The 26,064-nt window shown below is 40.4% G+C and overlaps 1 protein-coding gene across 1 annotated transcript; it reads left to right on the top strand.

Moving 5' to 3' along the window:
• Positions 1 to 9,172: 9,172 nt before the first annotated feature.
• On the top strand, positions 9,173 to 22,255 carry tent5bb (terminal nucleotidyltransferase 5Bb). The gene is made up of 2 exons (XM_080515961.1): positions 9,173 to 9,542; positions 19,495 to 22,255. The coding sequence occupies exons 1-2, from the start codon at positions 9,387 to 9,389 to the stop codon at positions 20,518 to 20,520; spliced, it is 1,182 nt and encodes a 393-aa protein (XP_080372087.1). The 5' UTR covers positions 9,173 to 9,386; the 3' UTR covers positions 20,521 to 22,255.
• The last annotated feature ends 3,809 nt before the right edge of the window (positions 22,256 to 26,064 follow it).

Genomic DNA, 26,064 nt, shown 5'->3' with positions numbered 1-26,064 from the left:
TTTCATAAAGTAACTGGTGTGCTCTTCTTACACCCACCGTCATAACCTGCACATCACATTTTTATCTGCATCCAAATACAATGGATGAACTTCTGGTTCTACACATTTACCAAGAAGACAGATGTCGTAGCCTTGGACAGATTGTTGATAAAGGATTATCACTTTACCTTTTGGGTTTAAAAGGCACATCAGACACTGTTACTCCTCACTGAGCCTAAACTGATGCTTTGTTTTACGCCACCACTCTTCAGCGGATTCCCTTGATTTTCCTGGTATTGAGGCGTCTTTTACTTGGATGCTTCCAATGAAATTCTGCTTTCCTCAGTGGAGAGAAAAGCCTAATAGCTTACAGCCACAATTTTTATGAAATTATAGGGTATGTCTCCAAGAAAAAAAGGTTGGAAAATACCTGTAACATATCGTGTTTCTAGCAGTATTAGTGCTTAGGGTTTTCAGTCTGTACTGGTTTCCATCGCGGCCTCATAATCACCACTTTCAGCTGTAACACTGCAATCCAGCTACAAAGTGCAGGAAAGAAGGTTCACAAATCAATCGCACTTTTGTGGGATAACTACAGCTTGAGTGTTATTTACCGCAGTGGATGATAATGTAAGCGGACCTGCAGTTGTCAGGCTGTTATGTAACCGAGGTAGTGAGTGTAAATAGCAGAGGGTCGCAGACAAGTGCTTCACGATAGCTGTGACATAACCCAGAGGCCCGGCTGTCAGAAGAGGGGATTTTTCTTTTAACACCTCATTACATCATTTTTGCAGTTCCCCAAACCATGCACCTGCTGAAATAAATTGTTTAAAGTCTGTTTATCTTCCTGAATTACTGGACTCTCCATGACAAAGAGTGAAATATGATTGACAACGACAGAAATGATCACATCTGCTCAGAATCAAATCGGGTATCAGCCTGTTGCTCACATTTCACAGTCTGGAAATGTCACTCTTTAATGTCATGACCATTATTGTTCAGCTACACCAACGTGCAGTGCATGCGTGCAGGTGTTTGAGACGCAAACACATCCCTTACCCCAGGAGAGAAAGCCTAAAACTCTAAAAGAGGCAGCTGAGGGGAACTCATGGAGTTATTACATAAGAGTGACACACCTGCCTCCTTATGCATGCAGATAGATCCCTCATTGTTGTTCTTGTTAAAGCTGTTAAGTATAAAACCTGTACAACAATAGCTAACAGAACCACACCTGTGATGACACAGCATGACCCAACAGTGTGTTCTCACAGCTGAGTGTTAAGGCTTTCGTCAACAATGAAAGACAGTCAGCTGTCACTCACTTCTTTCGGTCTCTAACGTGACACATTGTGTGATTTGCGGCGATTGGTGATTGTGACAGCTGCTGCGACCTACGACAAGCAATTAACCAATAGAAATGCTCCAAAGAGGTGCTTTGTGGCAGCAATAGCAAAAAAAACTCGTCAGAAAACATGTTGATGTAAAGAAAAACTCTCCAAACACATAAATGCCAGAAGGGCGAGGACTCTGTTCATGTTTCACTAGTTTCTTCTTTGTGGACGGACGGCGCACATTTCTGGCATTTTGTTATTGCGCAACCATGTTGACTCACGTTGACTCACGTTGTCGTATGTTGCACATCACCGTGGAATCATGCACACAGCCAACTACAACAACATTGCTAAAGCTGCACAGTGTGTAGTGGGCACAAGGTTTTACTTTCTGCTATTTGTGCTCTTTAATAGCAGATGACTGAGCCAAAGCAACACCTTCAAGCTAGCTGCTAATAAACTGTTCATTTCCAAATTATAGGTATGCTTCCTCGGTAAACCGCATAGAATTACATATCAGTTTCATACGCATGAAATCACCCCTCAGAGGAAATGTAGGAAATGAAAAATAGAAGAGCCTTGCCTCCTCTTTAACTTGTAGCCACAAGCTAGCAGCTCTGCAATAAAAACGAGGTGTGAAGCTTATATTGGTCCTGACACTTCAGATTAATCCACATTAAAAGTAGCTCCAGTTAACACGGAGGCTTTGGACCAAAATCAGTTCATCTTTAGGACTAAATGAGACGTTGTAGAAAATGTGATTTAATCCCCTCCGTGTTGCACATCCTTGTGATTCAATAAAATCAAATATAACTCTTCTTTTACAGTGTTTTCACAAGTATTGACAGTTTAAACCCACTTTCCCGGGAGGCAGAAAGCTGGCACCTGTATGAGCCAACGCAGGAGGAGACTGTCCAGCTCACCCGGCCCGAACACGGAAACAAGGAGAATCAGGTAACGACCGACACGTTAACACACAGGGCTGCTTTAAAGTTCATCCAACAAGAATGTCTGTGTTTTCACAAGAGGGAGAGCACCTGGAAAAAACAACAACAATACAATACAGGCCCAAGAAGGAAGATTCAAATTAGATTCAGCCCTGGACCTTTGTGTTGGGCAACGTCAATAAAAAAGAACATCTAGATGCTCTTGATTTAGGAAAGGGAGATTTAATTCAAATAGAGAATTTTTATCCAAATCTACAAAACCTCAGATTTTATTTCGATGGAAGCTTTGAAGTTTAAAGTCTATTTGACAGGGCTGAGGGCTGAGTAACAAAAAGGAAATATTAGGCACAGTTTACGCACGGTTTCAAGTGACAATGGAACACATTTGCAGTGTTTTCGCTTTTTGTTTCAATGCTCCGACTCTAAAACTAGGGAAAAAGCCACTTTTTCCAAATGCTGGTAGCGCGGCTGTAGTGAGTTGCTATAAAGTGTAAATAGGCATTGTGTTAAATATATTGTTGCGTAAACAGAGCCTAAAACTTGTCAGGGAGATCAAATAATAATAATAATAATAATAATAATAATAATAATAATAATAATAATAATAATAATAATAATAATAATAATAATAATGATAACGATTCAGTTGAGACTTTTACATGTTTACCTAACAACAACTGTTTCCATGTTTTGGCCCTGGAGTGACTGGATAGAGCAGTGAACACACAAACGTCATGAAACGTCCCCAATCAAAAGACTCATTGAGCAAAAGATTGTAAGATCTAAGAGTTACAAAACAGAATATTTTACAATAAAGCATACAAATAGAAGCCATGGAGGGCCAGCAGAGGAAAAGACATCGGTGAAAGGGATGAACTGGTTTTATTAAAATGCATTCATGAACAACACAAACATTTTCAGGGGTCATGGAAGACATTGTACATTAATGCATCAGTATAATCTCACACCTAATAATGCACATTCATGAAGGCAAATGCAGCAACTTGACTGTATGTGTTGTTTTGCAAATCTGTGTGTGGGCGCAATGTTAAACTATATTGAAGAAAACATTTCGTAGATCATCAGATTATCTGTTAAAACCTGAATAACAAGACGATAAACATAAAGAAGAGTAATGTCAATCAATCATGACCACAACAAAATGACCAGACCTGAACAGAAACCATGACGGGATGAAGAAAACACCACTTTTTGCAAAGGTTCCAGTAATAAATCTATTCATGGCTTATGAGTAAAGACTTTTAGACTCTATCTTCAGTCACGTGCAGCGCCGTGTGACTGAAACATGGCCTCTTAGCGTTTGTGGTGGCTGCACTCGCAAAACAAACCTTGAACTCTCAATTACATCGTTCTGCTTTTGTAAGCGCAGACAGGTGCTATTTAAAGCAGCTCACAGAGGCTTCAGGCAATAAGCTCACGACACTGTTGTCACTCGGTTTTGAATATTTTCAGTCCAAAGCAATTTTTCATGTTAAATTACTGCCTTCCAAGCAGCTGGCTGAAACAGTTTTGTTTTTAACACTTAGAATTTTAATTCAAATTTACACCAAATGTTGAGATAGTGTATATTTTGTAAGGAAATGTCCAAATACCATGTTTTAGGCCCCACTTATGCAATGTTTTCAAGTGGAAAGGAAAAACTTTCATTGTATTTTGGATGTTCATCTGCATGCCATTGAAAGCCCTCGACGTTGGTTTCATCACAAAAACAACGGCGCAAACTTGTGGCCCGCTAAGCCAACTACATTGTTTTCAGTGTTTCTGTGTAAACGGACATCATCTTCAAAATGTAGCTTTGTAAACGGCAAGTTTTCTGAAACGACAATGAAAAATTATGCGTTTTCACATGAAATGTTGCGTAAACAGGGAATTAGTTCACATTAACAAATTTGCCACTATTGAAGAAAGTTCCAAGTGGTACTTTTAAGAACAACTAGTGCTCACACTTATCTTTGTCATTTGACGGCATGAATATATATATAAGGAGGATTAAAACTGGCAACTATAAAGAAAAATTTAACTTTGCAATAAAATTAACAAAATGTATGCTCCTTTCAAACGACACAAATCTTTCCTCATCACAGCAGCTGACAAAACTATAGCATTGTTGTCAAATATAAAGTAAATAGGTAGTCGATCAATAAGATACGTTTCGATTGAGATGCGAGACAAAAAAATCACAAAAAACCATCAACAATCAAAAGCAGTTCAAACAGGAGCGCAACCTGATCCAGTCCAGAACCAATAATGAACCACAGATGAAGGGTGGGTGTTAAAACTACACCCAACAGGACGACACTCTGTTTATGGTTGATTGAAGGACAAGGTGAAGCAGAGGTGGAGGTGAGAGTCAGACTACAGATGTGACTCCAGGCCTGGGCAGGAGCGGAGTCAAACCAGAAGCACAAAGCTGGAAATGACTACATGACGTCACGTTTTTTTCTAGGATTGTGATTGGCTATCATGGCTTCGTGCTTCTCGTTACACTGCCTCCTACAGGCTTGGCTGCTCATAGCAGCTCTGAACCAGCTGTATATGTGGGTCAGTGTAAATGAATTATGATGATTTTTTTAAGAGGGGGAAATGTGCGTCTTTGTGAAAACCCAGGTACGTGTAAACGTGGCCTGAAGCCCATAAGATGCTCCAGGCACCATGGGACATAGGACTACAACATCTCGCATATTTTTAACCATTGTCCACTGATTTGTAATGAAAAACCTCAAATGGTCATCATGAAACAATGACGGAGGATTCCACCATCAGCCTGATGTGAGATTCCATCTTAGCCCACAAAGGTTAAAAAACTAACCAGAGACGTTGGGAAATCCCTGTCGTGCTGGTTCACTGCTCAACCGCAACGTTCATGGGTGACTGAGTCATCCTCGCAACCTTTTGTCTTGCATGACAGTATCACCATGTGGATTACACAGCAGTCCTTTAAGCTCTACACTGTAAAATGATATGTGTATTGTTAAGCAGACCACATTTCCTACTGGCTTTGAAGTACAGTGGAAATGTACGTGATGAAAGTCAAACTCCTGACCCATTCCCTGGACAGCTGGTTGGAAACAAACAGCTCTTAAGCAATTATACTTTCCCAAATTCATGCAATAAAGCGTCCAAATGTTTGAGATGTCTGGTTCCTGTCTGGAAGCAAAGCTTGTCTGATAATAAAAAGCTGATCTGGTATTTGGCAAAATGGTGGTGGACATGTTGACGGTGCATTTTATAACCATTAATGGTCCCAGATAATGAGTCATAATGACCACAGTTACTCTTTCTTCTATTCTTCTAGAAAAATAAAGGCTTGGTTAAATTCACATAGATTAGTTATCATGAAATCCCACATTCTTAAAAGGCAACATGGTTTCCTCTGGAAGACCTGGAGCTTGTCTCACCTCACATCTGAAACGATCCATCAGTGAAACGTCTTCGAAAGCTAAAGAAAGTCCAGTAAAGGAACCATGACGTATTGGTGGTACCATGACGAGACGTCCAGGTTTGAGAGGTTGTGAGGTTTCTGAATGTTTGGAATGGAAGGGAAGTCAGACGATAACATAAAGCACCAGCAGAAGATTTGCGTGGTGGATGGGTCGTTAAAGCATCTTGGAGGGTTTACAATCAGTACAATCGGGATTTGTATAATGTTGTGCTATGAATGGATTTTCCTCTGTGGTTGTGGTCATTTTAATGTTTTTTTTTTTTTTAATCAGTAACTGTTGAATATGCATATTTTTGGTTAAAATTCAAATAATATCGTCCCACACTGGGTTGATCTATGAAACTCACGGCACATCACTGCTAAGTAACCATGGCTTTCTTTCTCCTTTCAACTCACACCAACAATGTGAATGAGGCTTGACTGAAACACGTTCATTACCTAATGGTTGTCTTTATAAACATCCCGAGAGCAATTAGTTGAGTTTTCTTTTATTTAATTTGACCAAATTATATCCCAACCCCAACTTAATGGAACCTGAATCATGCAAGTGATTTACCATTTATCAAAAGTTAGAAATGATCGCCTCACAAAACATTTATAAATAGTTGAAGGTTTGTGTTTGTGATCAGCTGCGTTGGTTTGAAGAACTTCAGGTCAAGTTTGCTTTTGATTTTCTGTGAAGTTTGGGTTCCAGGCCCTGTTTACATGACAACGTTTCAAGTGAAAACCCACCGTTTTCCCCCGTTCGTTTCAGGAAGGTTTCACGTTCACACCGCAACCCTTTGAAAATGATGTCCATTTACACAGGAATGGCCACTAGTAGGTGCTGTTGGTTGTATTTGTAATGAAATCATACACGCAGGTTGCAACACGCTCTGATGGATTGACAACGGCGAATACACAGACCTCCGTATGGACAGACAACAAAAGCTGCATTGCTCTCGCGGTGACTTAACGATAAAACTATCAAGTCCCAAGAGGATATGAACCAGGACTTTCAGAAAAGTTGCGTTTTTCCTCATTTCCACAGCGATAGAGCGTTTTCAAATTGTGGTGTTTTGGCCTTGGCATGCCTACGACATTCCTTTCTGTGTAAATTGTATTGTTTTCAGATCACTGCTGTACAAGCCTGCCTCATTTCTGAGACGAAACTGCAAAAACAATGAATTTTACTTTGAAAGGTTGTGGTGCAGACACGGACAAAGTCGGATAATTCCACTCCGAAACTGATTAAAACCAAAGTGTTCACACAGGTTATCTCGCTGAGAAAGAATTAACAAATGAACAAATTAACCTACATTTGCCTCCAAGTGTTTCTTTTTGGGGAAAAGGAAAAAAAGCCAGTGGAAATGATCCATCATTGTTTGCTTGAGGGAACCAGAATGATTGCAGGTTATAAAATAGGTCATCTCCAGAACACACTTTGCTGCTATGCAATAATTACAGTCGGTTTCTCTTTTGTTCCTTGCCATGAGATTCAGGAACGCCAATGTTCTTTCTCCTGAGAGTAATGCTACTTGACCAGTTTGCTTTTTGTGTATCTATGTTTTATTATTATTTAGGAATGATCTTAGGGGGAATCTATTAAAGTATTGAGTCTGTAAACGCCTTTCTTGAACCTGTTTGGTGTTGCACTGCTGCTGATTTTAAGCTCCTCAGGTTGTATCACAGCAAGTAATCTTGAAAAAATTATTTTAACATACAAATGTGAGTAAAATATATAATAGCATCTGTAATTTTCATGTATAAGCTATGCAGTGGCGGACTTGACTGGTTTTCCACCCTGCGGGGGCTGACAGCTGTCTGCGCAGACGGGGCGGAGTCACAGCGCCCTGGAGAGTTGCCCACTTCTCCTATAGCGAAATCTGCCACTGAATATATATGTCACATGCCATTAAGTCATCTGACGGATGCTTTTCGCTGCAGATGATAAATGTCGAGTGTCTGACTGCATCTCTTAGGGCGACAATGCAACTTTTTTGAAAACACATCTGTCACACACTGCCTTCTTCTTCTTCTTCTTCTTCTTCTTCTTCTTCTTCTTCTTCTTCTTCTTCTTCTTCTTCTTCTTCTTCTTCTTCTTCTTCTTCTTCTTCTTCTTCTTCTTCTTCTTCTTCTTCTTCTTCTTCTTCTTCCTATTATTATTATTCTTAACTTGTGGCCTCGTATGCTTACTACATCACTACTGCAGCGCTTCTGTCTCCTTTACTTTGACTGCTGGTGAGAGAAATTACGTAACAAATAACACAAAAGTTATGTGAAAAGAACCAAACCAGCTGAAAAGAGCTAAAATGTCCAAACAAAGAGCTAACATTAAAAATAATTTGTTATAATAGTGTAATATTGAGTCAGTTTATCACATTCTTTGGTTTGGTTGGTAAATCCAAAAAAACATAAACTCACATATGGTAAAGATTTCAGGTTGTGTTATCTTCATCTTAAAAGTTTAGAAATATTTTGTGGCTCCAGACAAATTTAATTTAGGAGAAAGTTTATAGCTCTAACAAAGGTTACAGCTCTTAGGGCCACAAAAATCCTTATTATGCATTTTATGCATTTCTTCTTTGTGTTTGATCGGTGTGTTTATTCAGATTGAATGCCCCAAACCCCTTCTACTGCATTGGATGCACAAATGAGAAAAGACTAGACGAGAAAATACTTTATTAGGGAGAGAAATATTTTCATGCACAGAATAGAATATTTTACAAATAATGTTAAAATAAAAAGTGGTCCAGATTCTGAGTAAATAAAGGGCATGTTGGAAGAAATCTAAATGTGATCAAAAGAGTGTAAATAAAGCAAAAAGAGAGAATGGAATGTGGAGTGAACACAACAGGTGGTATATATTTTGTGTATGTGCAATGATGTTGAGGATATGGATATGAATTTGTGCACACATGCAGATGAGCCTTACAAGGGTCCAGAACCACCGTTTCATTTTTTCATCATATGATTTAATGATTTAAGATAGTTGACTGTATCAATTGGTTGTTTCATGACATAAATCTGTAAACAAACAAAACAAAAAGTCTCGCTAACGTTTAAAATCTGAGTTACTTCATAAATGATTACAGGAAAACAAACACTAACAAATGATAAACATAATCGTGTGTTGTTTTATATAACACATGATTTATACAACACTCTTTTGTTCTTTATAAAAAAAAAAGAAACTTTAAAGGAAGTCACGCAACATGTTTTATAATCTCACGTGCGTGTAGGGTTTCTGCGTCACGTCATTTAGACAAGCAGTAATTAACTATTCACTCTTCGCTTTTCCGACAGTCCCTGAATGTGTCGTGTGGCGCACGGTGGAGTAGGTGTGCGCGCGTGTGCGTTGCGGGCGTTCATAATAAATCTCCTCCCAGCCAATGAGGAGTCGTCTCGAGGTAATCCCTGCCCGTTAAAAACTCCGCCGTGCGTCTGGAGGAGGCTTTAATCTGAGGAGACAGTCAGCGGAGACGCACTTTCTGGACATGTGTGATAACCCCACAAACTTTACCGCCACTTTATCGTATTTTGGAGCTTTTTAAAGAAGAATAAAGGCGGTTGTCTCCCCTCTTCTGCTGGGATTTCTTTAATTTGATTACATTTTTTTTCTTTTCTTTTGCGCATCCTCCGCCCCGCGTGCCTCCTCTCCTCTTCTCCTCCCGGTCTCCGGTCGTCATGTCCTCCGGTGATGCGTCGGAGCAGAGTCGGCGGGTCAGCGTGCTGAGTTGGGATCAGGTGCGGCGTTTGGACTCCATCCTGGGGGAGAGCGTGCCCATCCACGGCCGCGGGAACTTCCCCACGCTGTCCGTGCAGCCCCGACAGATCGTGCAGGTGAGAGCCACGCGCACACGGTCCTGTGGCGCGCGTAAAAGCGCACGAAGCGCCCCTGGCGCTTTTAATAAGTTTCAACGTCCTGCGGTGCCACATCCAAGGCTTCCACATTCCGGAAAGACGCTCCAGAGCTGAGGTGTTTTTAGTACTGAGGAATCAAAAATGTCAAACAAATCTAAGCTCCTTAAAAATGCATGCAGATTGAGTGGGATTGAAATGTCCAAAGACATCTCTTTATGAGCAAATATCAGTTGAAAACAAATAGACTTGGGAGATTTCATTATTTCTAGTGCAAAGTTTCCTTTGGATGCTCCGCTTAGACAGGTTATATATTTCCAAAGCCAAACTTTCCATTTCCATTCAATCAGTTGTCATTTACTTACAATAATCTCTTTGTGGGAAATGCAGAAAAACCCCCAAATGTGGTCATTCGCCCATTAAAAGATTAATATTAAGACTAATAAGTATTTGCTCAGTTACATTTAATAGTTTAGATCTGTATCTGACTTGTGGTAGGTAAGTTAGTTGGTTAAATCCTTCTCTGTCGGTTTATTGGTGCAGTTACAAATGGACACATTTAAGCAGCTTTATAAAGGTACTTGAACTCAGTGAAGAGCTAAAGTTTAACTATAGAATAAACTCATGTGAGTTCAGGAACCACATGCTTTGATCATGGCCAATGTTATATCAGCAAACTAACTCACAATGATTAAAATTTTCCATTTTCAACTTCTTTTTTTTTTTTTCAACAACTCTACTTGAAAAACCTGGTGAGAAGAAGTCTGGACACTTTTATTGCCTCAGTGAAACATCAAGGGTAGGATGATGCTGCAAACAGCTGGTTACTTCTTGGTCTGAGTGTGGGACAAAAGTTGAAAACCAAAGTTAATTATGAGACATTTTTTAGGCTTTCCATTAATTATATACTGACAGGTTTATGTCTGCCAAGTGAGTGTGAGCCACAGTGGACAAATCAGTGAGGACAGAAGTTTTATCAATTTCTTTACTGTTTTTTCCACTGAGAAACCATTTATTGGTGTTTTGGTGATTTTGTCTCACAACAGGAAGTCAGTAATCTAATTCCCAGAATGCTAATAGTGTCAGTGCTCTAAAGTTACAGTGGCTATGACCCCACCCCTAAAAGTTCTGCCCAGATCATAACGCTTAAACTATTTCCACTAAAAGTGCGCAATATATCAAAAATTTTATTTGAATTTGCTCAATAAACAGACTTAACTGTGTGTTAAAGTGTCAATGCTCAGAAAATTCAGATAAACATTTTATATTAATTTACTATTTAATTTAATATTTAATCCACTTATTGATAAAAAGAAGTTATTTGTAAAATCAGCTCCCCTACACACAAACACATTAACATCATCCACATAATGTTTATTGTAAATTTAGACTTTTGAATACAAGCATGCGATTAATCGCCGTTTTCATAGCAACAAAACGTGAGAAGAAAACACATCAAGGAAAAACAACAATAAAAACTACAATAAAACCCACAATTTAATCGCAGGTGGTATAAATTGGAGCCAAGAGAAAGAGCACGTTGTTTGGAAGAACAGATGTCAAAGCAGATATACATTAACATCATCTGCATACATGCTACCACTTCTCAACACTCACTTAGAGAAAGCTCTGATCTTCAGTATTCATCACGATGCTACTGCAACCGGTTTTCTCCATAATCGCTTAATGAACTCAGGATGTCAGATCACATTGTACCTCGCTTTTTAATTGTCATCATTAGTGATGATCATTTTTTCCTGCCGTGGTAAACATGTGCGCTTGAAGACACCATTTGCTGGCTGGTAGTCTTCACACAGACACAGTGGGGATGATCTAATGGTGGTGATGCCAGTTTTCCACTTGCTCATTAATGCTTCTGGTCCATAAATCCTCTTTCTTTTCACAGCTCCTGACAGATAATGACCGAGCATACTAGTTTACTAGTGAACGTATGGAGGAATGGCCCCAGCGGCAAGTTTCCCTTTGACATTATTTAAAAGCCTTATAATGCAGGTTTCACTCCAGTGATTCATATTTTCTTTGGTGAACCTGCAGGAGAGGAAAGACCCTGAAACAGACACCAAGGCCCCCTAACAAATTAAGCTAATGTCTTTCCTTTGTACAGTCCTGAAGGCACCCACGACCCCTGATATTTTTCTTTTCCGTCAACTCGTAATTTTACAGAGGTTTTTGGAAAATCAGCCCACAAAATAGTTTCTTGCCTTTGGTTTGCTGTTGGAGAATGAGCACGGCAGCAGAATTAACGAAGCTCTCGTTCCTAAGTACAAGTGTCCTGTATAGTTTTAGCATTAAAAAAAAAAAAAAATCACTTTGGTTTGTTTTGGTTTTAATTGTCAGCATAGTTCTGAATCACCAGCTTTCCAGTCGGCAGCATTGTTTTTGTATAACCATCTGAAATAAAGAAGAACCGTAAAATGCTACTATGCTAAGTTTACTGATCGATTTTGTTAGCATGCAGCATGAAGACTGCTTCAAAAGTATTTTTTCCTTAAAATAAAATTGTTACTCAAATTACCTCGCAAACAGGAAGTGCAACTCTGTCATCGCACATTCAGAACACCGAGCATAGCCTCATTACTGTAAAGCCTGTCTTATTAGCATAAGTTGCTAAAGGTAAAGATGGACTTTGACGTTGAGATTGTCAATTATGAAAGTGGAAAGTAAAAACTGCGAGGATCATTACGCGAGTGGTGTATTTTTTGTGTTACACCGATCACCTGTCGAGCAATTGTGGCTAACGTCACTGAAATAGGAACGGACATCCTTTGGAAAACTGTTTTGACGCTTCGTAACACGACTTCGATTTTGTTGTTGGCATATCACACCTTGAAATACAGAGTAGTTTGACAAGGAGCTCAACAGTTCTTTCAGTTAATTAAAAGAATAAGAACAAAGACTTTTCCCCAGGGTTTAATAAAGTGATTCTGATTCATTAGTTTTATAAAGCCGGAAGCTCCTGTGCGATTTGTGCAGCCTGAATTCGTGAGTGCATGAAATGTTGCTGCAGGGCTTGAAAGTACGAGGTGAAGGAGATCGCTCAATATAATAATGTGCATCTGCTGTTTTCACATGTTTTTGTACATTTAATCCCGTCGACATATAATTCAAAAATGTCATTGCTGACTCTGTTCACTTACCAAACCTTTGTTTTCATACACTGAGCACAAGATATGTTTTATTTTTTAATGCACCGTTTATTGTATGTATCATTAACTTCATGAGCTTTATTAATGAAACTTTATTTTATATATAACACCACATACAACGCAGTCATTGCAAGGTTCCTTTTAACAGAGAGAAGCCCAAAAAATATGGATTCTTCTATATTATTTTGTGAACAAAATTGTTAAAAAGCTTTTTGAATCTATTTACTTATATAATACCATTTATAAATTATATTTATAGCTTCATTTTATTAATACTTATTTAAATATTGGACTGTCTTGAAAAAAGACAATACTTCATATATTTCTTTCAAACTGAGACTTTTGACAGTGAAATATTGAAGCTGGTCCACAGAGTTGTGTGGATATATTGTAGGTGTCGCTACAGTTTAATCTGAAAAGTCCTGCAACGGCATTATGAAGGTGGAAATCCAGTCGGACGCCGTGTTCACTGTCATTGGAAAACGTCAAGCGGGTTTCAAATATACGCGTGCTGATTTTAGCACCACAAGGCCTCCGATGGAAACCAGTGGAGGAGAAACCCGTTCCCACTATGATGTGTTTTGGAAGAAAATGGCTGACAGTAATGTGAGTTATTCGTGGCTCCCTTCAGATGGACTGAAACGTATAAAACCGCCGGTCTGCTGCTTGGGTGTCGGTTGTTTTTAGCTGACGCGGCGATCTGGAGTCGTCCACCTGAGCGGGATTCATGTGAATTCGGAGCTTGTTGCTACACGCTGATGAACAGCAGATTTCCCCACTCTAACGTTGGGTCTATCGAAGGGCCACGTTCAAATACCATCTGTTTGTGGTTTGGTGGTGAGCTCGCCACAGGAGCAGGATCGGAAAGCTTCGCTGTTACTGACACCTCCGAGCTCTCACTTTCATTTAACAGTTATCAACTTATAACAATGACCTGCTGTGCCCCCCCCCCCACACACACACACACACACACACACCATGGCGGGAGAGCAGCGAGCCGCCTGGACTTGTCGTTGAATGTGAAGAGTGGATCAGAGCCTGTAATAGCGGCGGTCCCCTGGGTCGGGTTTGACAGTGTGTCACTGTGGCGAGCAGAGCGGTCGGCCGACTGTAAACCAACTCCTCACTGGGCTTTTGTTGAAGACGGGACACGCTTCCAGTACTCTGGACACAAGACAACCTGGAAACGCCACGAGGTTCTATTCTTTTCCTTTAGTTACTCGACGTGATAAAGTTTCTGCGTGTTTGATCCAATTACTATCTTTTTATTCCCTGAATATGACACATTAGCTCAAAAATGTCCCCTAATATCCCCACAGCCTGGGTATGAGGAAGAAGTGAAGAAAGTCTACCGTCTCCCTCACTTGCTTGCTTAAAGATTTTCATCTTTAGCTCATTAGCATTTAAAGCTACAGACACCAAAACAGCCTGTTCTCAGTAGAGCTCATTAGACCTGCTAAAATTCAGGACTAAAGGTTGATTTAGGGCAATAAACTTTCAATACAACGTTGTTGGACCTCTGACAACTATGTGATATTGTTGAAAACTGTATTATATAGGATCTATAATACATTATATAGCAAATTTATTGTAATGGCATACATATTGCAAAGGAATGATGGAACTGAACTAAATATTTATGTGCATTGTGCACAAAAACAAAATTACACATTTCAGAATATGAAAGACTGAATTGTAATTATTTCACAAAAAATGATTGGCTGTTGACCTAATGTTATACACCCCTTATTCCAATATGCTTGCCCCTTTTTATCCCAACTCAACATTTTCTTTCACTGTTGGGTCAGAAAAAAATCAGGTACATCGAGTCAAAAACGAATGATAAATCTAGTTATTCTAAATGCTATTTATTGTTTTAATTGACACCCTTTTATATATATTCATAGTTTTTCTCATTGTATTTCTATATTTTATTATGTGTACTGTGCACCATGGGAGTTGTCTTTTAATTTTTGTTGTACTTGTACAAGGACTGTATTCTATTCTGTTCTATTCTGTTCTATTCGTGCCATTTGGAATGTTTTTAGTTCTATACAGTGCAAAAACTTCAAAATGAAAGTAATACATTCTTGTTAAGTGGAATGTAGTCTTGTGAAAGTCTAATTAACTGAAGTTCCTAATTTGTCCACTGGGGGCAGCACTGTTTCAAGAAGTGTAAAGGTTATAACACAACACTAAAACCAAAACTGAACTGCAGATGGAAATAATCCTGACAGCTGAGAGACGTAGATAGTGTAACTCCTTCTTCAGCAAAATGGCCTGAGCATCAAATCCATATCATGAGGACGAGTTATGGAAAGATGCTGAGGGCTGTAGAAATCTTGTAGCAGGTGTTGGCGCATTTATTCCATTCCATCCATTCCATTCAATCCATTTATATTTTCGTTCGAAAATCACACGTTTTGTTTTTTAACAGATATTGTTGCTTTGCAAATGTACTATTTTTTTAATCTTTAATAAGGTTAACCTTTGTAGTTATCATTAATCATCATTATTAATTTGTCATTCTCTCCAGATTGCCCCAAATTAGAGTCTGTTGGACGAGATAGTTGGACGGCAGCTTTATTCTACAGTGAAATGAGTTCGAACCATTCCGGGTTCCTCTCACCAGTCTTCTCTTACATGGCGAGCTCCCAAATCTAATAGAACCAGAATCAGTCCAAATGGGTCCCCTGGATGTGATCCTATCGAGGACAGGTCGAGTGGGCTGAAGCATTAAAGCTTCTGTGCGTCCCGTAAAGCACTCACACATCCATGGCGGAGCAGTTACAGCATTTCAGACCCACTCTGGTCTGAGCGCACAGGTGGAGGGAGGAGCGACCGCCGTGCAGACGAATGTCCAGGAAGCTTTTCAAGTCGGAGGAGAAAACCCCCCCACCACCACCACCACCATCATCATCATCATCATCATCATCATCTTGCGCGAGCTGCCAAGCTACTGTGCGACCGGCCGGCTGGCTGGGTTGGTTTTTGGAGTGGATACGAAGGTCAGGGACTCATAAGTCTTCCTCCGCCGTCGCCGTTTGCTTGGCAGAGGAAGGATCTGAGTCAGAGCCCGGAGCTGTTCCGAGGCATCCTTCGGGGAGCGCCGGCTGGTGAGCGGCCGGTTCCTTTCAGACTGCCATAATAAAAAACACATTCAGGCCGCAGCTTAAATGAAATACTCAGGGAAACTATTGAGAGTGTGCCAGAGGTGGAGACACTGTTAAGTGTCGCCAAGGCGTTGTCAACACAAGACAGTCGGGTGTGGCTGCGGCTCTTTTTAACAAGTCTTTTTAAAAAGATTTTTTTTCAGCTCCAACGGCGGCGGAAGTGTCTCCCCTGTCGCTTCCCACCAGGTGCTGGAGCGCCATGTGAGAAATGTACCAGGCAGTTCTTTTTCTTTTTTTTTCTCTTTTTTTTTTTAGTGAGTGCCGAAGGAGCCACATTTCCTCATTGGCTCCTTTCAGGACCCCCAGACGGGCACATTATGGTGTGCCGTTAAATCAGACCAACTGTTAAAGTGTGAGGTCAGAGCAAATAGTGCTGTGGGTTTTCCGAGCTGCATACCAAAAGGAAATGTCTTGGCAATGTCGTCCAAGGCGCCGGAGACACCGAAGCATTCCGCCTTCACCAGGTTCCTCGACGGAAATAGCTTCATTTGCACAATAGAAACGCATTACTGTTTGTTCTTGGAGGGTTTTTACCCCTTAAAGTTACATTTTCACAGTTTAAATGCTTACAAAAAGTCCTCTATAAATCGTTGGAGCTGGGGATGCACCAGTCCATGTTTTTTCACTTCAGATCCGATCCCGATACCCAGTTTTAGATATCTGCCAATAACGATACTTTTCCGATACCAGATCTCTGTTCGCTTTAATATTATTCTCCATTGTTGTTGATTTTATATGAGGCTGTAATAAACTCCTCTCTACAGTAAAGTATGAAATCTAGGAATTTTTGCATGTTTTCTCTCAAAAGACAACTTGAGGTTAGTAGAAGGTGAGTAGAAAAGGAAGCAGGACAAACAATTTTTGTTCCATTTGGACAATGTGAGGGTCTGAGTGACGTCATCATTTCATAATAAACTAGTTATAGCTTTAAAACCTCAGAACCAGTTAATTAATTCTGGGGAAATTCTTTCGCAACGCAGCACAAATGATTGGGACTATTTTCAGGGAGTTTAGTGTGGAGTACCACGCAGCTTCACAGAGGTTTGTATCACCTGCTACAGCAGAGGAGCTGCTGTTCATTGTTTTGATGTCAGAGCTGTTCTCCTCATCGAGCAGGGGTTTTAAAATGTTGACGTCTGGCTGTAGAGCGGCGCCTCACTTTACAATTTCTTTGCAAACATTGCACATCATTGTTTTGCGGTGTTTTGAGCGTAAAATCAGTCCAAACAGCAACATGTTGTCATGAAAAGTTGGACAGCACAGTGCTTCTACGCTAACCTCCAAGGTGGCTGCAAACTGTGGAATGGATTTCCTGGCTCATTACTCCGCGTCTCATTGAGACCCGCCTCCATTCAAGAAATCCATTCCACATTTTGCAGCCAGCGAGCAGAGCAGCCAGCAGGGAAACACTGTGGAGGAACAACATTACGCAGACGAGGCTTCATGGATCGGAAATTTCCGATCTGTAAATTACGTTGATATCGGAACCCGTTACTGATGCTGGATCGGATCGGCCCGATCCCTACTTGGATCCCAATGTGTTGGTTTGCTCTTTATGGTTGGCGTATGAAAAGAATACTTGGAAATTCAGGGACATGATTGTCAGTAATTCAGGCCTTTATTCAGGGAAATGATCATTTAAGTCTGTTTTAATTGCAGAAAACTGACATAGCCTGAAAACCTGAAGCCAAATCCAATATTATTGTTTGTTCTTGGAACCAACAATATTAAGCTTGTTAATAGACATCTGAGGTGTTTTTATTCTTTTATTGGAGATAAAACTCACTTTGGATTTGAGTAATGTCCCTAAGCATTATTTTTTCCATTTGATATTTCTCGTAATTTCTTGGACTTGCACACATCAAGAACTTGACCGAAATTTAAAGTTAAACTGGGCTATGTTTGCTCTGGAATAAATCCTCCAACACCTCCCAAGACAACTTATCCAAACATCATATCTGATTTGTATAAATCCCAACATGAGCAAAAACGCTGGAAATTCTAATTTGCGGTTTTGGTGACAGACGAGTAAACAACAGTTTACTGTGTTACTGTTACTGTGACACACGAGTTTCCAGAGATGTTCAGTCAACATGAATTGCAGCCTCTTAATGCACATTTTGTTTATGTACAAATGTGAAAAGACAATGTGGGACATTGATCCTTTTGTAGCAACTTTTATTATTATATAAAAGATAGAATGTAACTCTGAGCTTTGCAGCTGTGGCTTAGTAGGTAGAGTTGTAAAGTTAATATTTATTTATGTTGAACGTAACAGTTGAACATGAACCCACCATTCAAAAGCTTTTTTTTTTTTTTAATAACAAGCAGATCATATGTCATTTTTGCAAAGTCACAAAGAAACACTGATGTTCACCTTTCGAGCTTCTGACAAGTTTCTCTTGCATGAAGTTGAGAGACGATCATCCATATATTCAGTCGTAGCTTTAGGCAGTGAACGCCCATACAATGCACAAAGGTGGGATAGAACCCGAGTCTTGCAGCTTGCAGATCTGTCCAACCTTTAATGTGAAAGAAAATCAGTTGCAGAGATAATAAGCTACAGAACTGAGTTCTCGGCATCAGCCAACAAGTCATCCATTCAGAGGAAGGTCGTTGACACTGAACCATGAGTCAAGCAGACAAACAACATCCTGCAAGCTCCAGAGATCTACAAGATGCTAAAAAGTACAAATGAAACGCAACACATAAAAGAATTAAATAATATTGCAGTTTAATCCCAGGATTAACCTCAGTATCCTGGAAGGATATCAATCCAACCATCTCTTCAAGTATGTCACTCTGTTGTACTACAACAACAGCAAACCATGGTGGTTTCCCAGCGAGGGTTTCCTACAGGACAGCTGTGCCCTGGATTCCTTCACAATTGGCCTTGTTGGATGTTTTTCTCCCCATTGTGCCATTTGACTGAGGCAACTGACAGGAAGCATCAACATCTCAGCTCTCTGCAGTGCAACCGTTTTCCCAAGAATCGCTTGCAGTTCCCGTGGTGTGTGTGTGTGTGTGTGTGTGTGTGTGTGCGTGCTCCAGTAACAAGATAAACTCTTTCTATCAGCCACTAGAGTGTTTATATGTCGGTGACAGGGTCAGATTTCCTCAGAATGGTCATTGAACTAAAGTTTAAAAGTTCACCGTTGGAAATCCTTTGGACTACAAATGTCTGACATGTCATTGATTGTGTCTTATTGCTTGTTGTTGAACTCATTGAAGGGGTTTTATTGCATGTTGGGCTCAATCAGGGAACAGATTTGTGATAGACTGAAAGACTAAACCCTTTATCATGACTCACCCAGAATCAAATCTCCCAAAGTTTCTTGCCAGAAACATTCTAGGAAGTGTTTTGAATCTGTCCAGGAAAATAAAAGTTGCATTTATTCTTGTTCTCTTTTCAAAATTACCTCAATTTTGTTGTCATCCCTTGAGCACCTTAGATTCTTCTCAGCACTCTACACCCCTTTACTTTCTTTTTTTTTTTAATTTTGTTTTACATGTACCAACTTGTGTGGCAGACTCCTCTGATTCCTATCTTCCTCTGGAACCCCATCAATCAGTTTCTCCTCCTTTGTCTTTCAGGTAGTCAGGGCTCGCCTGGAGGAGCGGGGTGTGGTGGTGCGTGACGTGAAGTTGAACGGTTCGGCGGCGAGCCACGTGCTCCATCAGGACAATGGCCTCGGCTACAAAGACCTGGATCTGATATTCGGCCTTCGCCTGACTGACGACGGAACTTTCCGTCTGGTGAAGGACGTGGTGCTGGACTGCCTGGTGGACTTCTTGCCGGAGGGTGTGTGCAGGGAACGCATCACCACCCTCGCCCTAAAGGAGGCGTATGTGCAGAAACTGGTGAAGGTCTGCAACGAGACGGATCGGTGGAGCCTCATCTCGCTGTCCAACAACACCGGAAAGAACGTGGAGCTGAAGTTCGTGGACTCACTGAGGAGGCAGTTTGAGTTCAGCGTGGACTCCTTCCAGATCACGCTGGACTCGCTGCTGCTCTTCGACCGCTGCTCGGAGACAGCCATGTCCGAGACCTTCCACCCCACGGTTCAGGGTGAGAGCATGTACGGAGACTTCCAGGAAGCCTTGAGCCACCTCTGCTCCAAGACTATCGCCACCCGCAGCCCCGAGGAGATCCGGGGCGGCGGGTTGCTCAAGTACTGCCACCTTCTGGTGCGCGGCTTCCGGCCGTCCTCCGAGACTCAGATGAAGCAGATGCAGCGCTACATGTGCTCGCGCTTCTTCATCGACTTCCCCGACATCGGCGAGCAGCAGCGGAAGCTGGAGACGTATCTCCAGAACCACTTCGCGGGCATGGAGCACAAGCGGTACGAGTATCTGATGACGCTGAGGCGGGTGGTGGACGAGAGCACGGTGTGCCTGATGGGCCACGAGCGCCGGCAGACGCTGGCGCTCATCTCCGCCCTGGCGCTGCGTGTGATGGCCGAGCAGAACGCTATCCCTGCCCTGTCCAACATCACCTGCTACTACCAGCCCGCGCCCTATGTCAGAGACGTCAACTTCAGCAATTACTACGTGGCACAGGTCCAGTCGCCCATGGTGGCGTGCAGTAACTCTTACCCGACGTGGCTGCCCTGCAGCTGAACGGCGGCTTGGCGGATGTGCTGAGCGCCGTTTCTAATCCTACACTATCAATCGGGCGTCCCGTGACCTTATAGTGTGGACTGTTTTCGGCTGGAGGAGATAATCCACTGATGTTGATTGTCCCTTCCACTTTGGCCTGGCCTTGTCTTGTGTTTCCAAAACCAGTAGAACTTGTGTTTTTTTCTGGTGTTTTTATTCTTGTTTGTATTTAAATTACAAGACAAAAAAAAAAAAGAAAGAATGTTCCTTATCTGCGATCAGCCATCTTTTTTTTTTTTTTGTGGCAAACAAATTGACAGCAATGTTGTTTTCATGTATTTGGTGGTGGTGTTGCTCGGTGACAGCAGTTTGGCTCAAATCAATGGCCACAGAAAGCAGTCCAAGCACATCTCCACCAGCTGTAAATATCTGTTCAGCATGCTGAAAGAGAGTGGAAATGTCAACCAAACCTTCCTGAACTGCCCCAGAAAAGTTGGAAAAAAAAGTTGATATTAAAATGGAGACAAAGCTAAAACTTAGCCAGACTTTTGGTGGTAAATGTTCTGCACATCTGCAGAAATGTGACTTTTTGTTTGTGTTTTTTTCTCAGATGCCCCACATTGATGAAAAGAAATGTTTGTTTGCTTTTTTTTTCTTAACCAAGCCTTATTTCAAACCATTCCTTAACGTGACAACGCAAAACATTTGTTGCATTTTGGACGTCCGTTTACTCGACAACGGTGGTTGGAGGCACTGAAAACGCAGCTTTTTGAAAACGGCTCAGAAGGTGGACGTTTTTGAAAAACGCGTTGTGTAAACAAGGGGAAAACTTATCAGAACCGCTGCTCTGCATCACTGCCGTAGTAAATACTTCTTCTGCACATGCTCAGTAGTTGGACAATAACAACAATGGCGGCCTCCGGAGTGCCATGACTCCCAGCCCTCATTCTCCTGGGACTTGATGGTTTTATTTTGACAGTCACTCGTCATAACAGTCCAAATCTGTTCTCCAGTCCACACGAATGTCTGCATTCTCACTTGTTAATGTTAATAGCATATTGTTCTATGTGTGTGTGTGGTTTCATTACAAAAACAACCAAGAGCACCAATTCGTAGCCTGGCATGCCAACTATGTCGTTTTCAGGGTTTCCGTGGAAATGCACATCGTTTACCAAGCGTTGTCTAAGGGCGAAACTTGATGTGCTGAAAAGATGAGTTTTCACTTGGAAGTTGTTGTGTGAACATGGCTTAAGTTATATTCATTAATACTGCTGTAAAAAGTAAAAAAAAAACAAAAAAAACAATCGAGCCATTATAACTTTTGAATCTGTTCTGTTGGACCCATTTGAGGACAACTGAGGAAAAATATGAAGGCTGAAGATTCGAGCGAGGAACTCTGGGTTTCTTGTCTGATGGGAGACTTTTTTGGGGTCTTTAATGAATTGTAAATACAAAACCAGAAAGAACTTTGTATTTTTTTTCTGCTTTTTGTTCTGTCTGTGGTTTCAGCTGATCTCATTAGGATTGGAGGAAGAAAGAAAAAAAAAAAAAGGACCAAAGAAACTTTTTTGTGTAGCATGACAAACAAAAACTGTATGAGGTTCCAAGTGCCTGAACAAGACTTTCTTTTTTTTGTAGTAGTTATGTAAAGACTGTTTTGTGGGTTTTTTTTAAAATCCAGGTTACTGTAAATTTCTATATTCAGGGTCAGGGTATTTGTTTTTAAATCATTAAAAGAGAAAAAAAAAGTGAAGAACTGAAAGTTTGGTGGTGTGTCTGTCTTTCTTTGTCGAGGCGTGATAAAGCCAAAACCCTTCTTTTTTTTTTTTTTATTAAAAAAAGACATTTTTAAATACATTACAGTCATTCCAATGTGCTTTTATAGAGAAAATAGAAAAGCCCAACATATCCAGATGAGCAAGCAGGTGTGTTTGCGGCTGTGGAAAGGAAAAACTCCCCCAACAGGGAGAAACCCTTCTAATATGCTTCACTTCACTCATATCAGTCTGAGATGTGCGTAATAAAAGCAAACTTTTATCTTCGCCGGCTTTCTATCTGGCCGTCTCGGTTTCTGCGCCTTGAAAAGTTCGCCCTTCCTCGTCTTGCCTGTTTGATTCTTTTCACTATCTCCTCTCCACCGCACACAAGCTGTTAGCTTTTCTTGTCTTGGATGGATCGAGCTCTTAAAGAGCAGCTGAAGACCAGGTGGTGAAATGTTTTCTCAGCAAACGTAACGACGCATTCCAGCGCTTCCTCTTCCTGAATGATCAAAACAGTCCGTTCCCTGTCGGACCAGCGAGAGGAAGCGTGTAGCCGTTACACACCTGCTGGCGACAGAAGCTCATTGACTGATTGAAGCTCTGACATTTCTTCTTTTAAAAGAAAACAGTGGATTTGGAAGGAAAGAGTCTGTCAGAGTGATTAAGTAGGCGAGATTTAAGTCCAACGTGGGAAGTTTCCCTCCGAGGAATAGCCGTCAGGCTCGTCTCCTCACTGCTACAGAAACACTTCGGAGGAACCCGGGACCCCCGGAGACTTCCACTGGAATAAACATCACATCTGGGACAGAGCTTCTCTTTTCTTTTTTCTAAGTCACTGATTTCTGCACTCGTCGCCCAGACATCAGGAGCAGTGCTCTGCACATCAGAGGTTTAATGAACCTTTCTCCTTTCACGTTTTAAAACCATTTCCTTAAAATCATTTCAGAAAGTGAAACTTATTTTATATGGATATATTACACATATTTAAATATTTCAAGCCTTTATTTCTTGAAATTTTGATCATTATGGCTTACAGATAATGAAAAACCAAAATTCAGTATCTCATAAAATTAGAATATCACGTAAGACCCAGGATAAGCGGATGGATTGATGGACATAAGGCCAATCAAAAATGATGTTTTTATGGAAAAATGTCAAGCCACTGATGTTATATGTTCATTTCCATGCACTCAATACTTGGTTGGGTTGATTTTTCCATGAACTACTGTGTTGGTTTTCATAATCTGTAAGCCATAATCCTCATCAAAATTATAAGAAATAAAAGATTGAAATATTTCACTCTATGTCTAATTAATCCATGTAAGATAACAGTTTCACTTCCTGAAATGACAAAAACTTTTTCATGATATTTTTTCACAGAGGACATTGAATTTGTGAAATGGATGAAGCAGTTGTTTAGGGTTCATTTCATTTTATGACATTCAGTGGAATTTGTTACATTTGTTGTTCTGTTGTGTGTATTTACACACTAATAATAGATTATTTTACGTTATGTTTTAGAACTCCTTGTTGCAAAGATCACTTTAGTCCAGGATCAAGTTGTTTTTGGTTCAAATTTATATTTTCTTCCTGAGCCCAAGAAAGATTTATTTAATTTTGTTCAGAAATATACATAATCCAGGCAGGTATCCTGTCAAAGTTTCATCTTAAAAGATATTCCCACAAAGTCAGCTGTGCTTGTTGGCACACGTTTGCACACAAAAACACCTTAAAGCATGATCGTGAGCGTTAAAACCATTGCTATGATGATCCAGTATGGTGGCGGGTCAGAATTTCTGTCGCTGTGGCAAAACAGAAACATACATGATTGAAAGGTTTTAAACTTGACTCTCAGTCCACTTGACATTCATACAAAGGCTCCCCCAGATGTTCATTTAAAACCTTCTAATTGGGGATTTTACTGTGAGAACTCGTATTTCTAGGTATTTAGCCAAATCCATTTGCTAAGATGAGCAGTGTACCACAACTGGAAAGTCATTTTGCAGTCATCGGGGGATATTGGGAGACAATATGCATTCAGTTCCCGAAGTCAAGGGGTCTGCAAACTGCACATCTGGAGACACAAGAGGCTCAAATCAGCCAAACCACCAAGTACATAAGTACATTATAAAACTTTCAAAGAAGACTTTTTTTTTTAAACAGACTTCCTCAGAGTAGTGGACACAACACAACACTGCGACCTGTAGCATCGGCCTCAGAGCCACGCTGTCAGGATGATTTGTAAAAATACCCATAATGCAACAGCTATAGGAGAGATCGTTTAGCTTTTTCACTTCATTAAAATTGGCTTCATTTTGACATAGTAGTCATTTACATGAGTAATTGCTTGTTTCTTGTTGAAAATATAGACATTTTCATCACATATCCTCTCCGTCACAACAAAGAAAAACTTTAAAGGTCATCATGGCACTATTTTACTGGTCCGGCCCACGCAAGATGAAATCAGGATGTATGTGGCCCTTGAACTAAAATGTGTTTTAGACCCCTGTCCCATCCCCTCTGTGGTGACTCCATGAAGATTTTCCAAAATATAAGGAAATCTGGACTATTTTAGATTTTGTTACATCATCCTATCTTTCAAAATCAATGTCCAGACTGACAAATATGACATTCAAATTAAAGCACATTTCAATTATTTCTCAGTTAAATTGTGTCTAAAATGGTAAAAAAAAAAAAAAAAAACTACAAGATTTAGAAGGGAGAAATAACCCAAAAAATATAAATGAGTCCATTTGGCCAAAAATCTAAGCTAAAAATAAATAAATAAATAAATACACACATACATACATGCACACATGCATACATGCATGCATACATACATAAGCTGTACCTTCAAACACTATTTTCTTGAAGTACTTAGATTTTTACCATTATAAACCCAGATGACCCCCCCCACCCCCAACATATTTCCTAGGTTAACTTGTCCTTGGACTAACTTCTCTCTGGACTGTTTGAGTGGAACCACTCACACCTGTAGATAATTTGGTTGTCAATGAAGGCTTAAGCCCCAGAGCTCCTGGTCTGGCAGTCCCCTGCTGCTTTGTCTATTTTTTTTTTTTTTTTTTTATATGTTAGTTCTATCACTGGAAAAGTTTTCGGTTCTGACAGTCTTTCTCCTAGTATTGCCAAATAAGCATTTTGCCTGGTGTTTCTCCTTAGAAGGAATTTGACGAGGTTGAAGCTTCAAGTTGTGAGAAATATACATAATGTTCATTTCATTCGAATGGCTGAGATAAAAACAAATCAGTACAGTTATAGACTTGCATATATCACAGATGTTGTACAGGTTGGATAGAATCAAGGGGGATTAAACAAATAAAGCATTTCTCCATCATAAATCACAGCCAAACTGAGGTTGGAAGAAATCCACAAGAGCTGAAAGTAATAAAAATAGTTGGACCTCAGCTTTTCATACCTGAAGGATCTCAGTTGCTAAAACAATGAATCACAATGTCTGAACACACACATCTCTGTGTGAGTCACATAGACTCAGTTCATCTGGTAAATCTCAAACACGTTATCAGTCACCCAACACATGGCTGGAGGTTTCAAAAATCACTTGTGAAAATTGGCAAATGTGTAGGTTGGAGAAAAGAGGACAACATACTTTAAAATGTCCTGTTTTGTGGGAAACAAGAAAATGTCAGAAAGATATTTTATTGATCTCATATCTAATAAATGTGGAATTTCATCACTGTTCCCGCCAAACTAATTAGGCGTAATATCCTGCTGAATGTCTTTTTGTCTACAGAAAAAAAAAAAAACTTTGTATGTTCAGGTTTTG

Source organism: Blennius ocellaris (assembly GCF_963422515.1).
Source record: "Blennius ocellaris genome assembly, chromosome: 20".
Classification (NCBI taxonomy): Eukaryota; Metazoa; Chordata; class Actinopteri; order Blenniiformes; family Blenniidae; genus Blennius; species Blennius ocellaris.
This window is presented reverse-complemented; position numbering and strand designations above follow the sequence as displayed.

Bases quoted from the DNA above. Each gene is read 5' to 3' on its own strand.
- tent5bb (XM_080515961.1), top strand. From the start codon at position 9,387: ATGTCCTCCGGTGATGCGTCGGAGCAGAGTCGGCGGGTCAGCGTGCTG. The intron at 9,543-19,494 runs GTGAGAGCCACG...TTTGTCTTTCAG, and splicing joins AGCCCCGACAGATCGTGCAG to GTAGTCAGGGCTCGCCTGGA.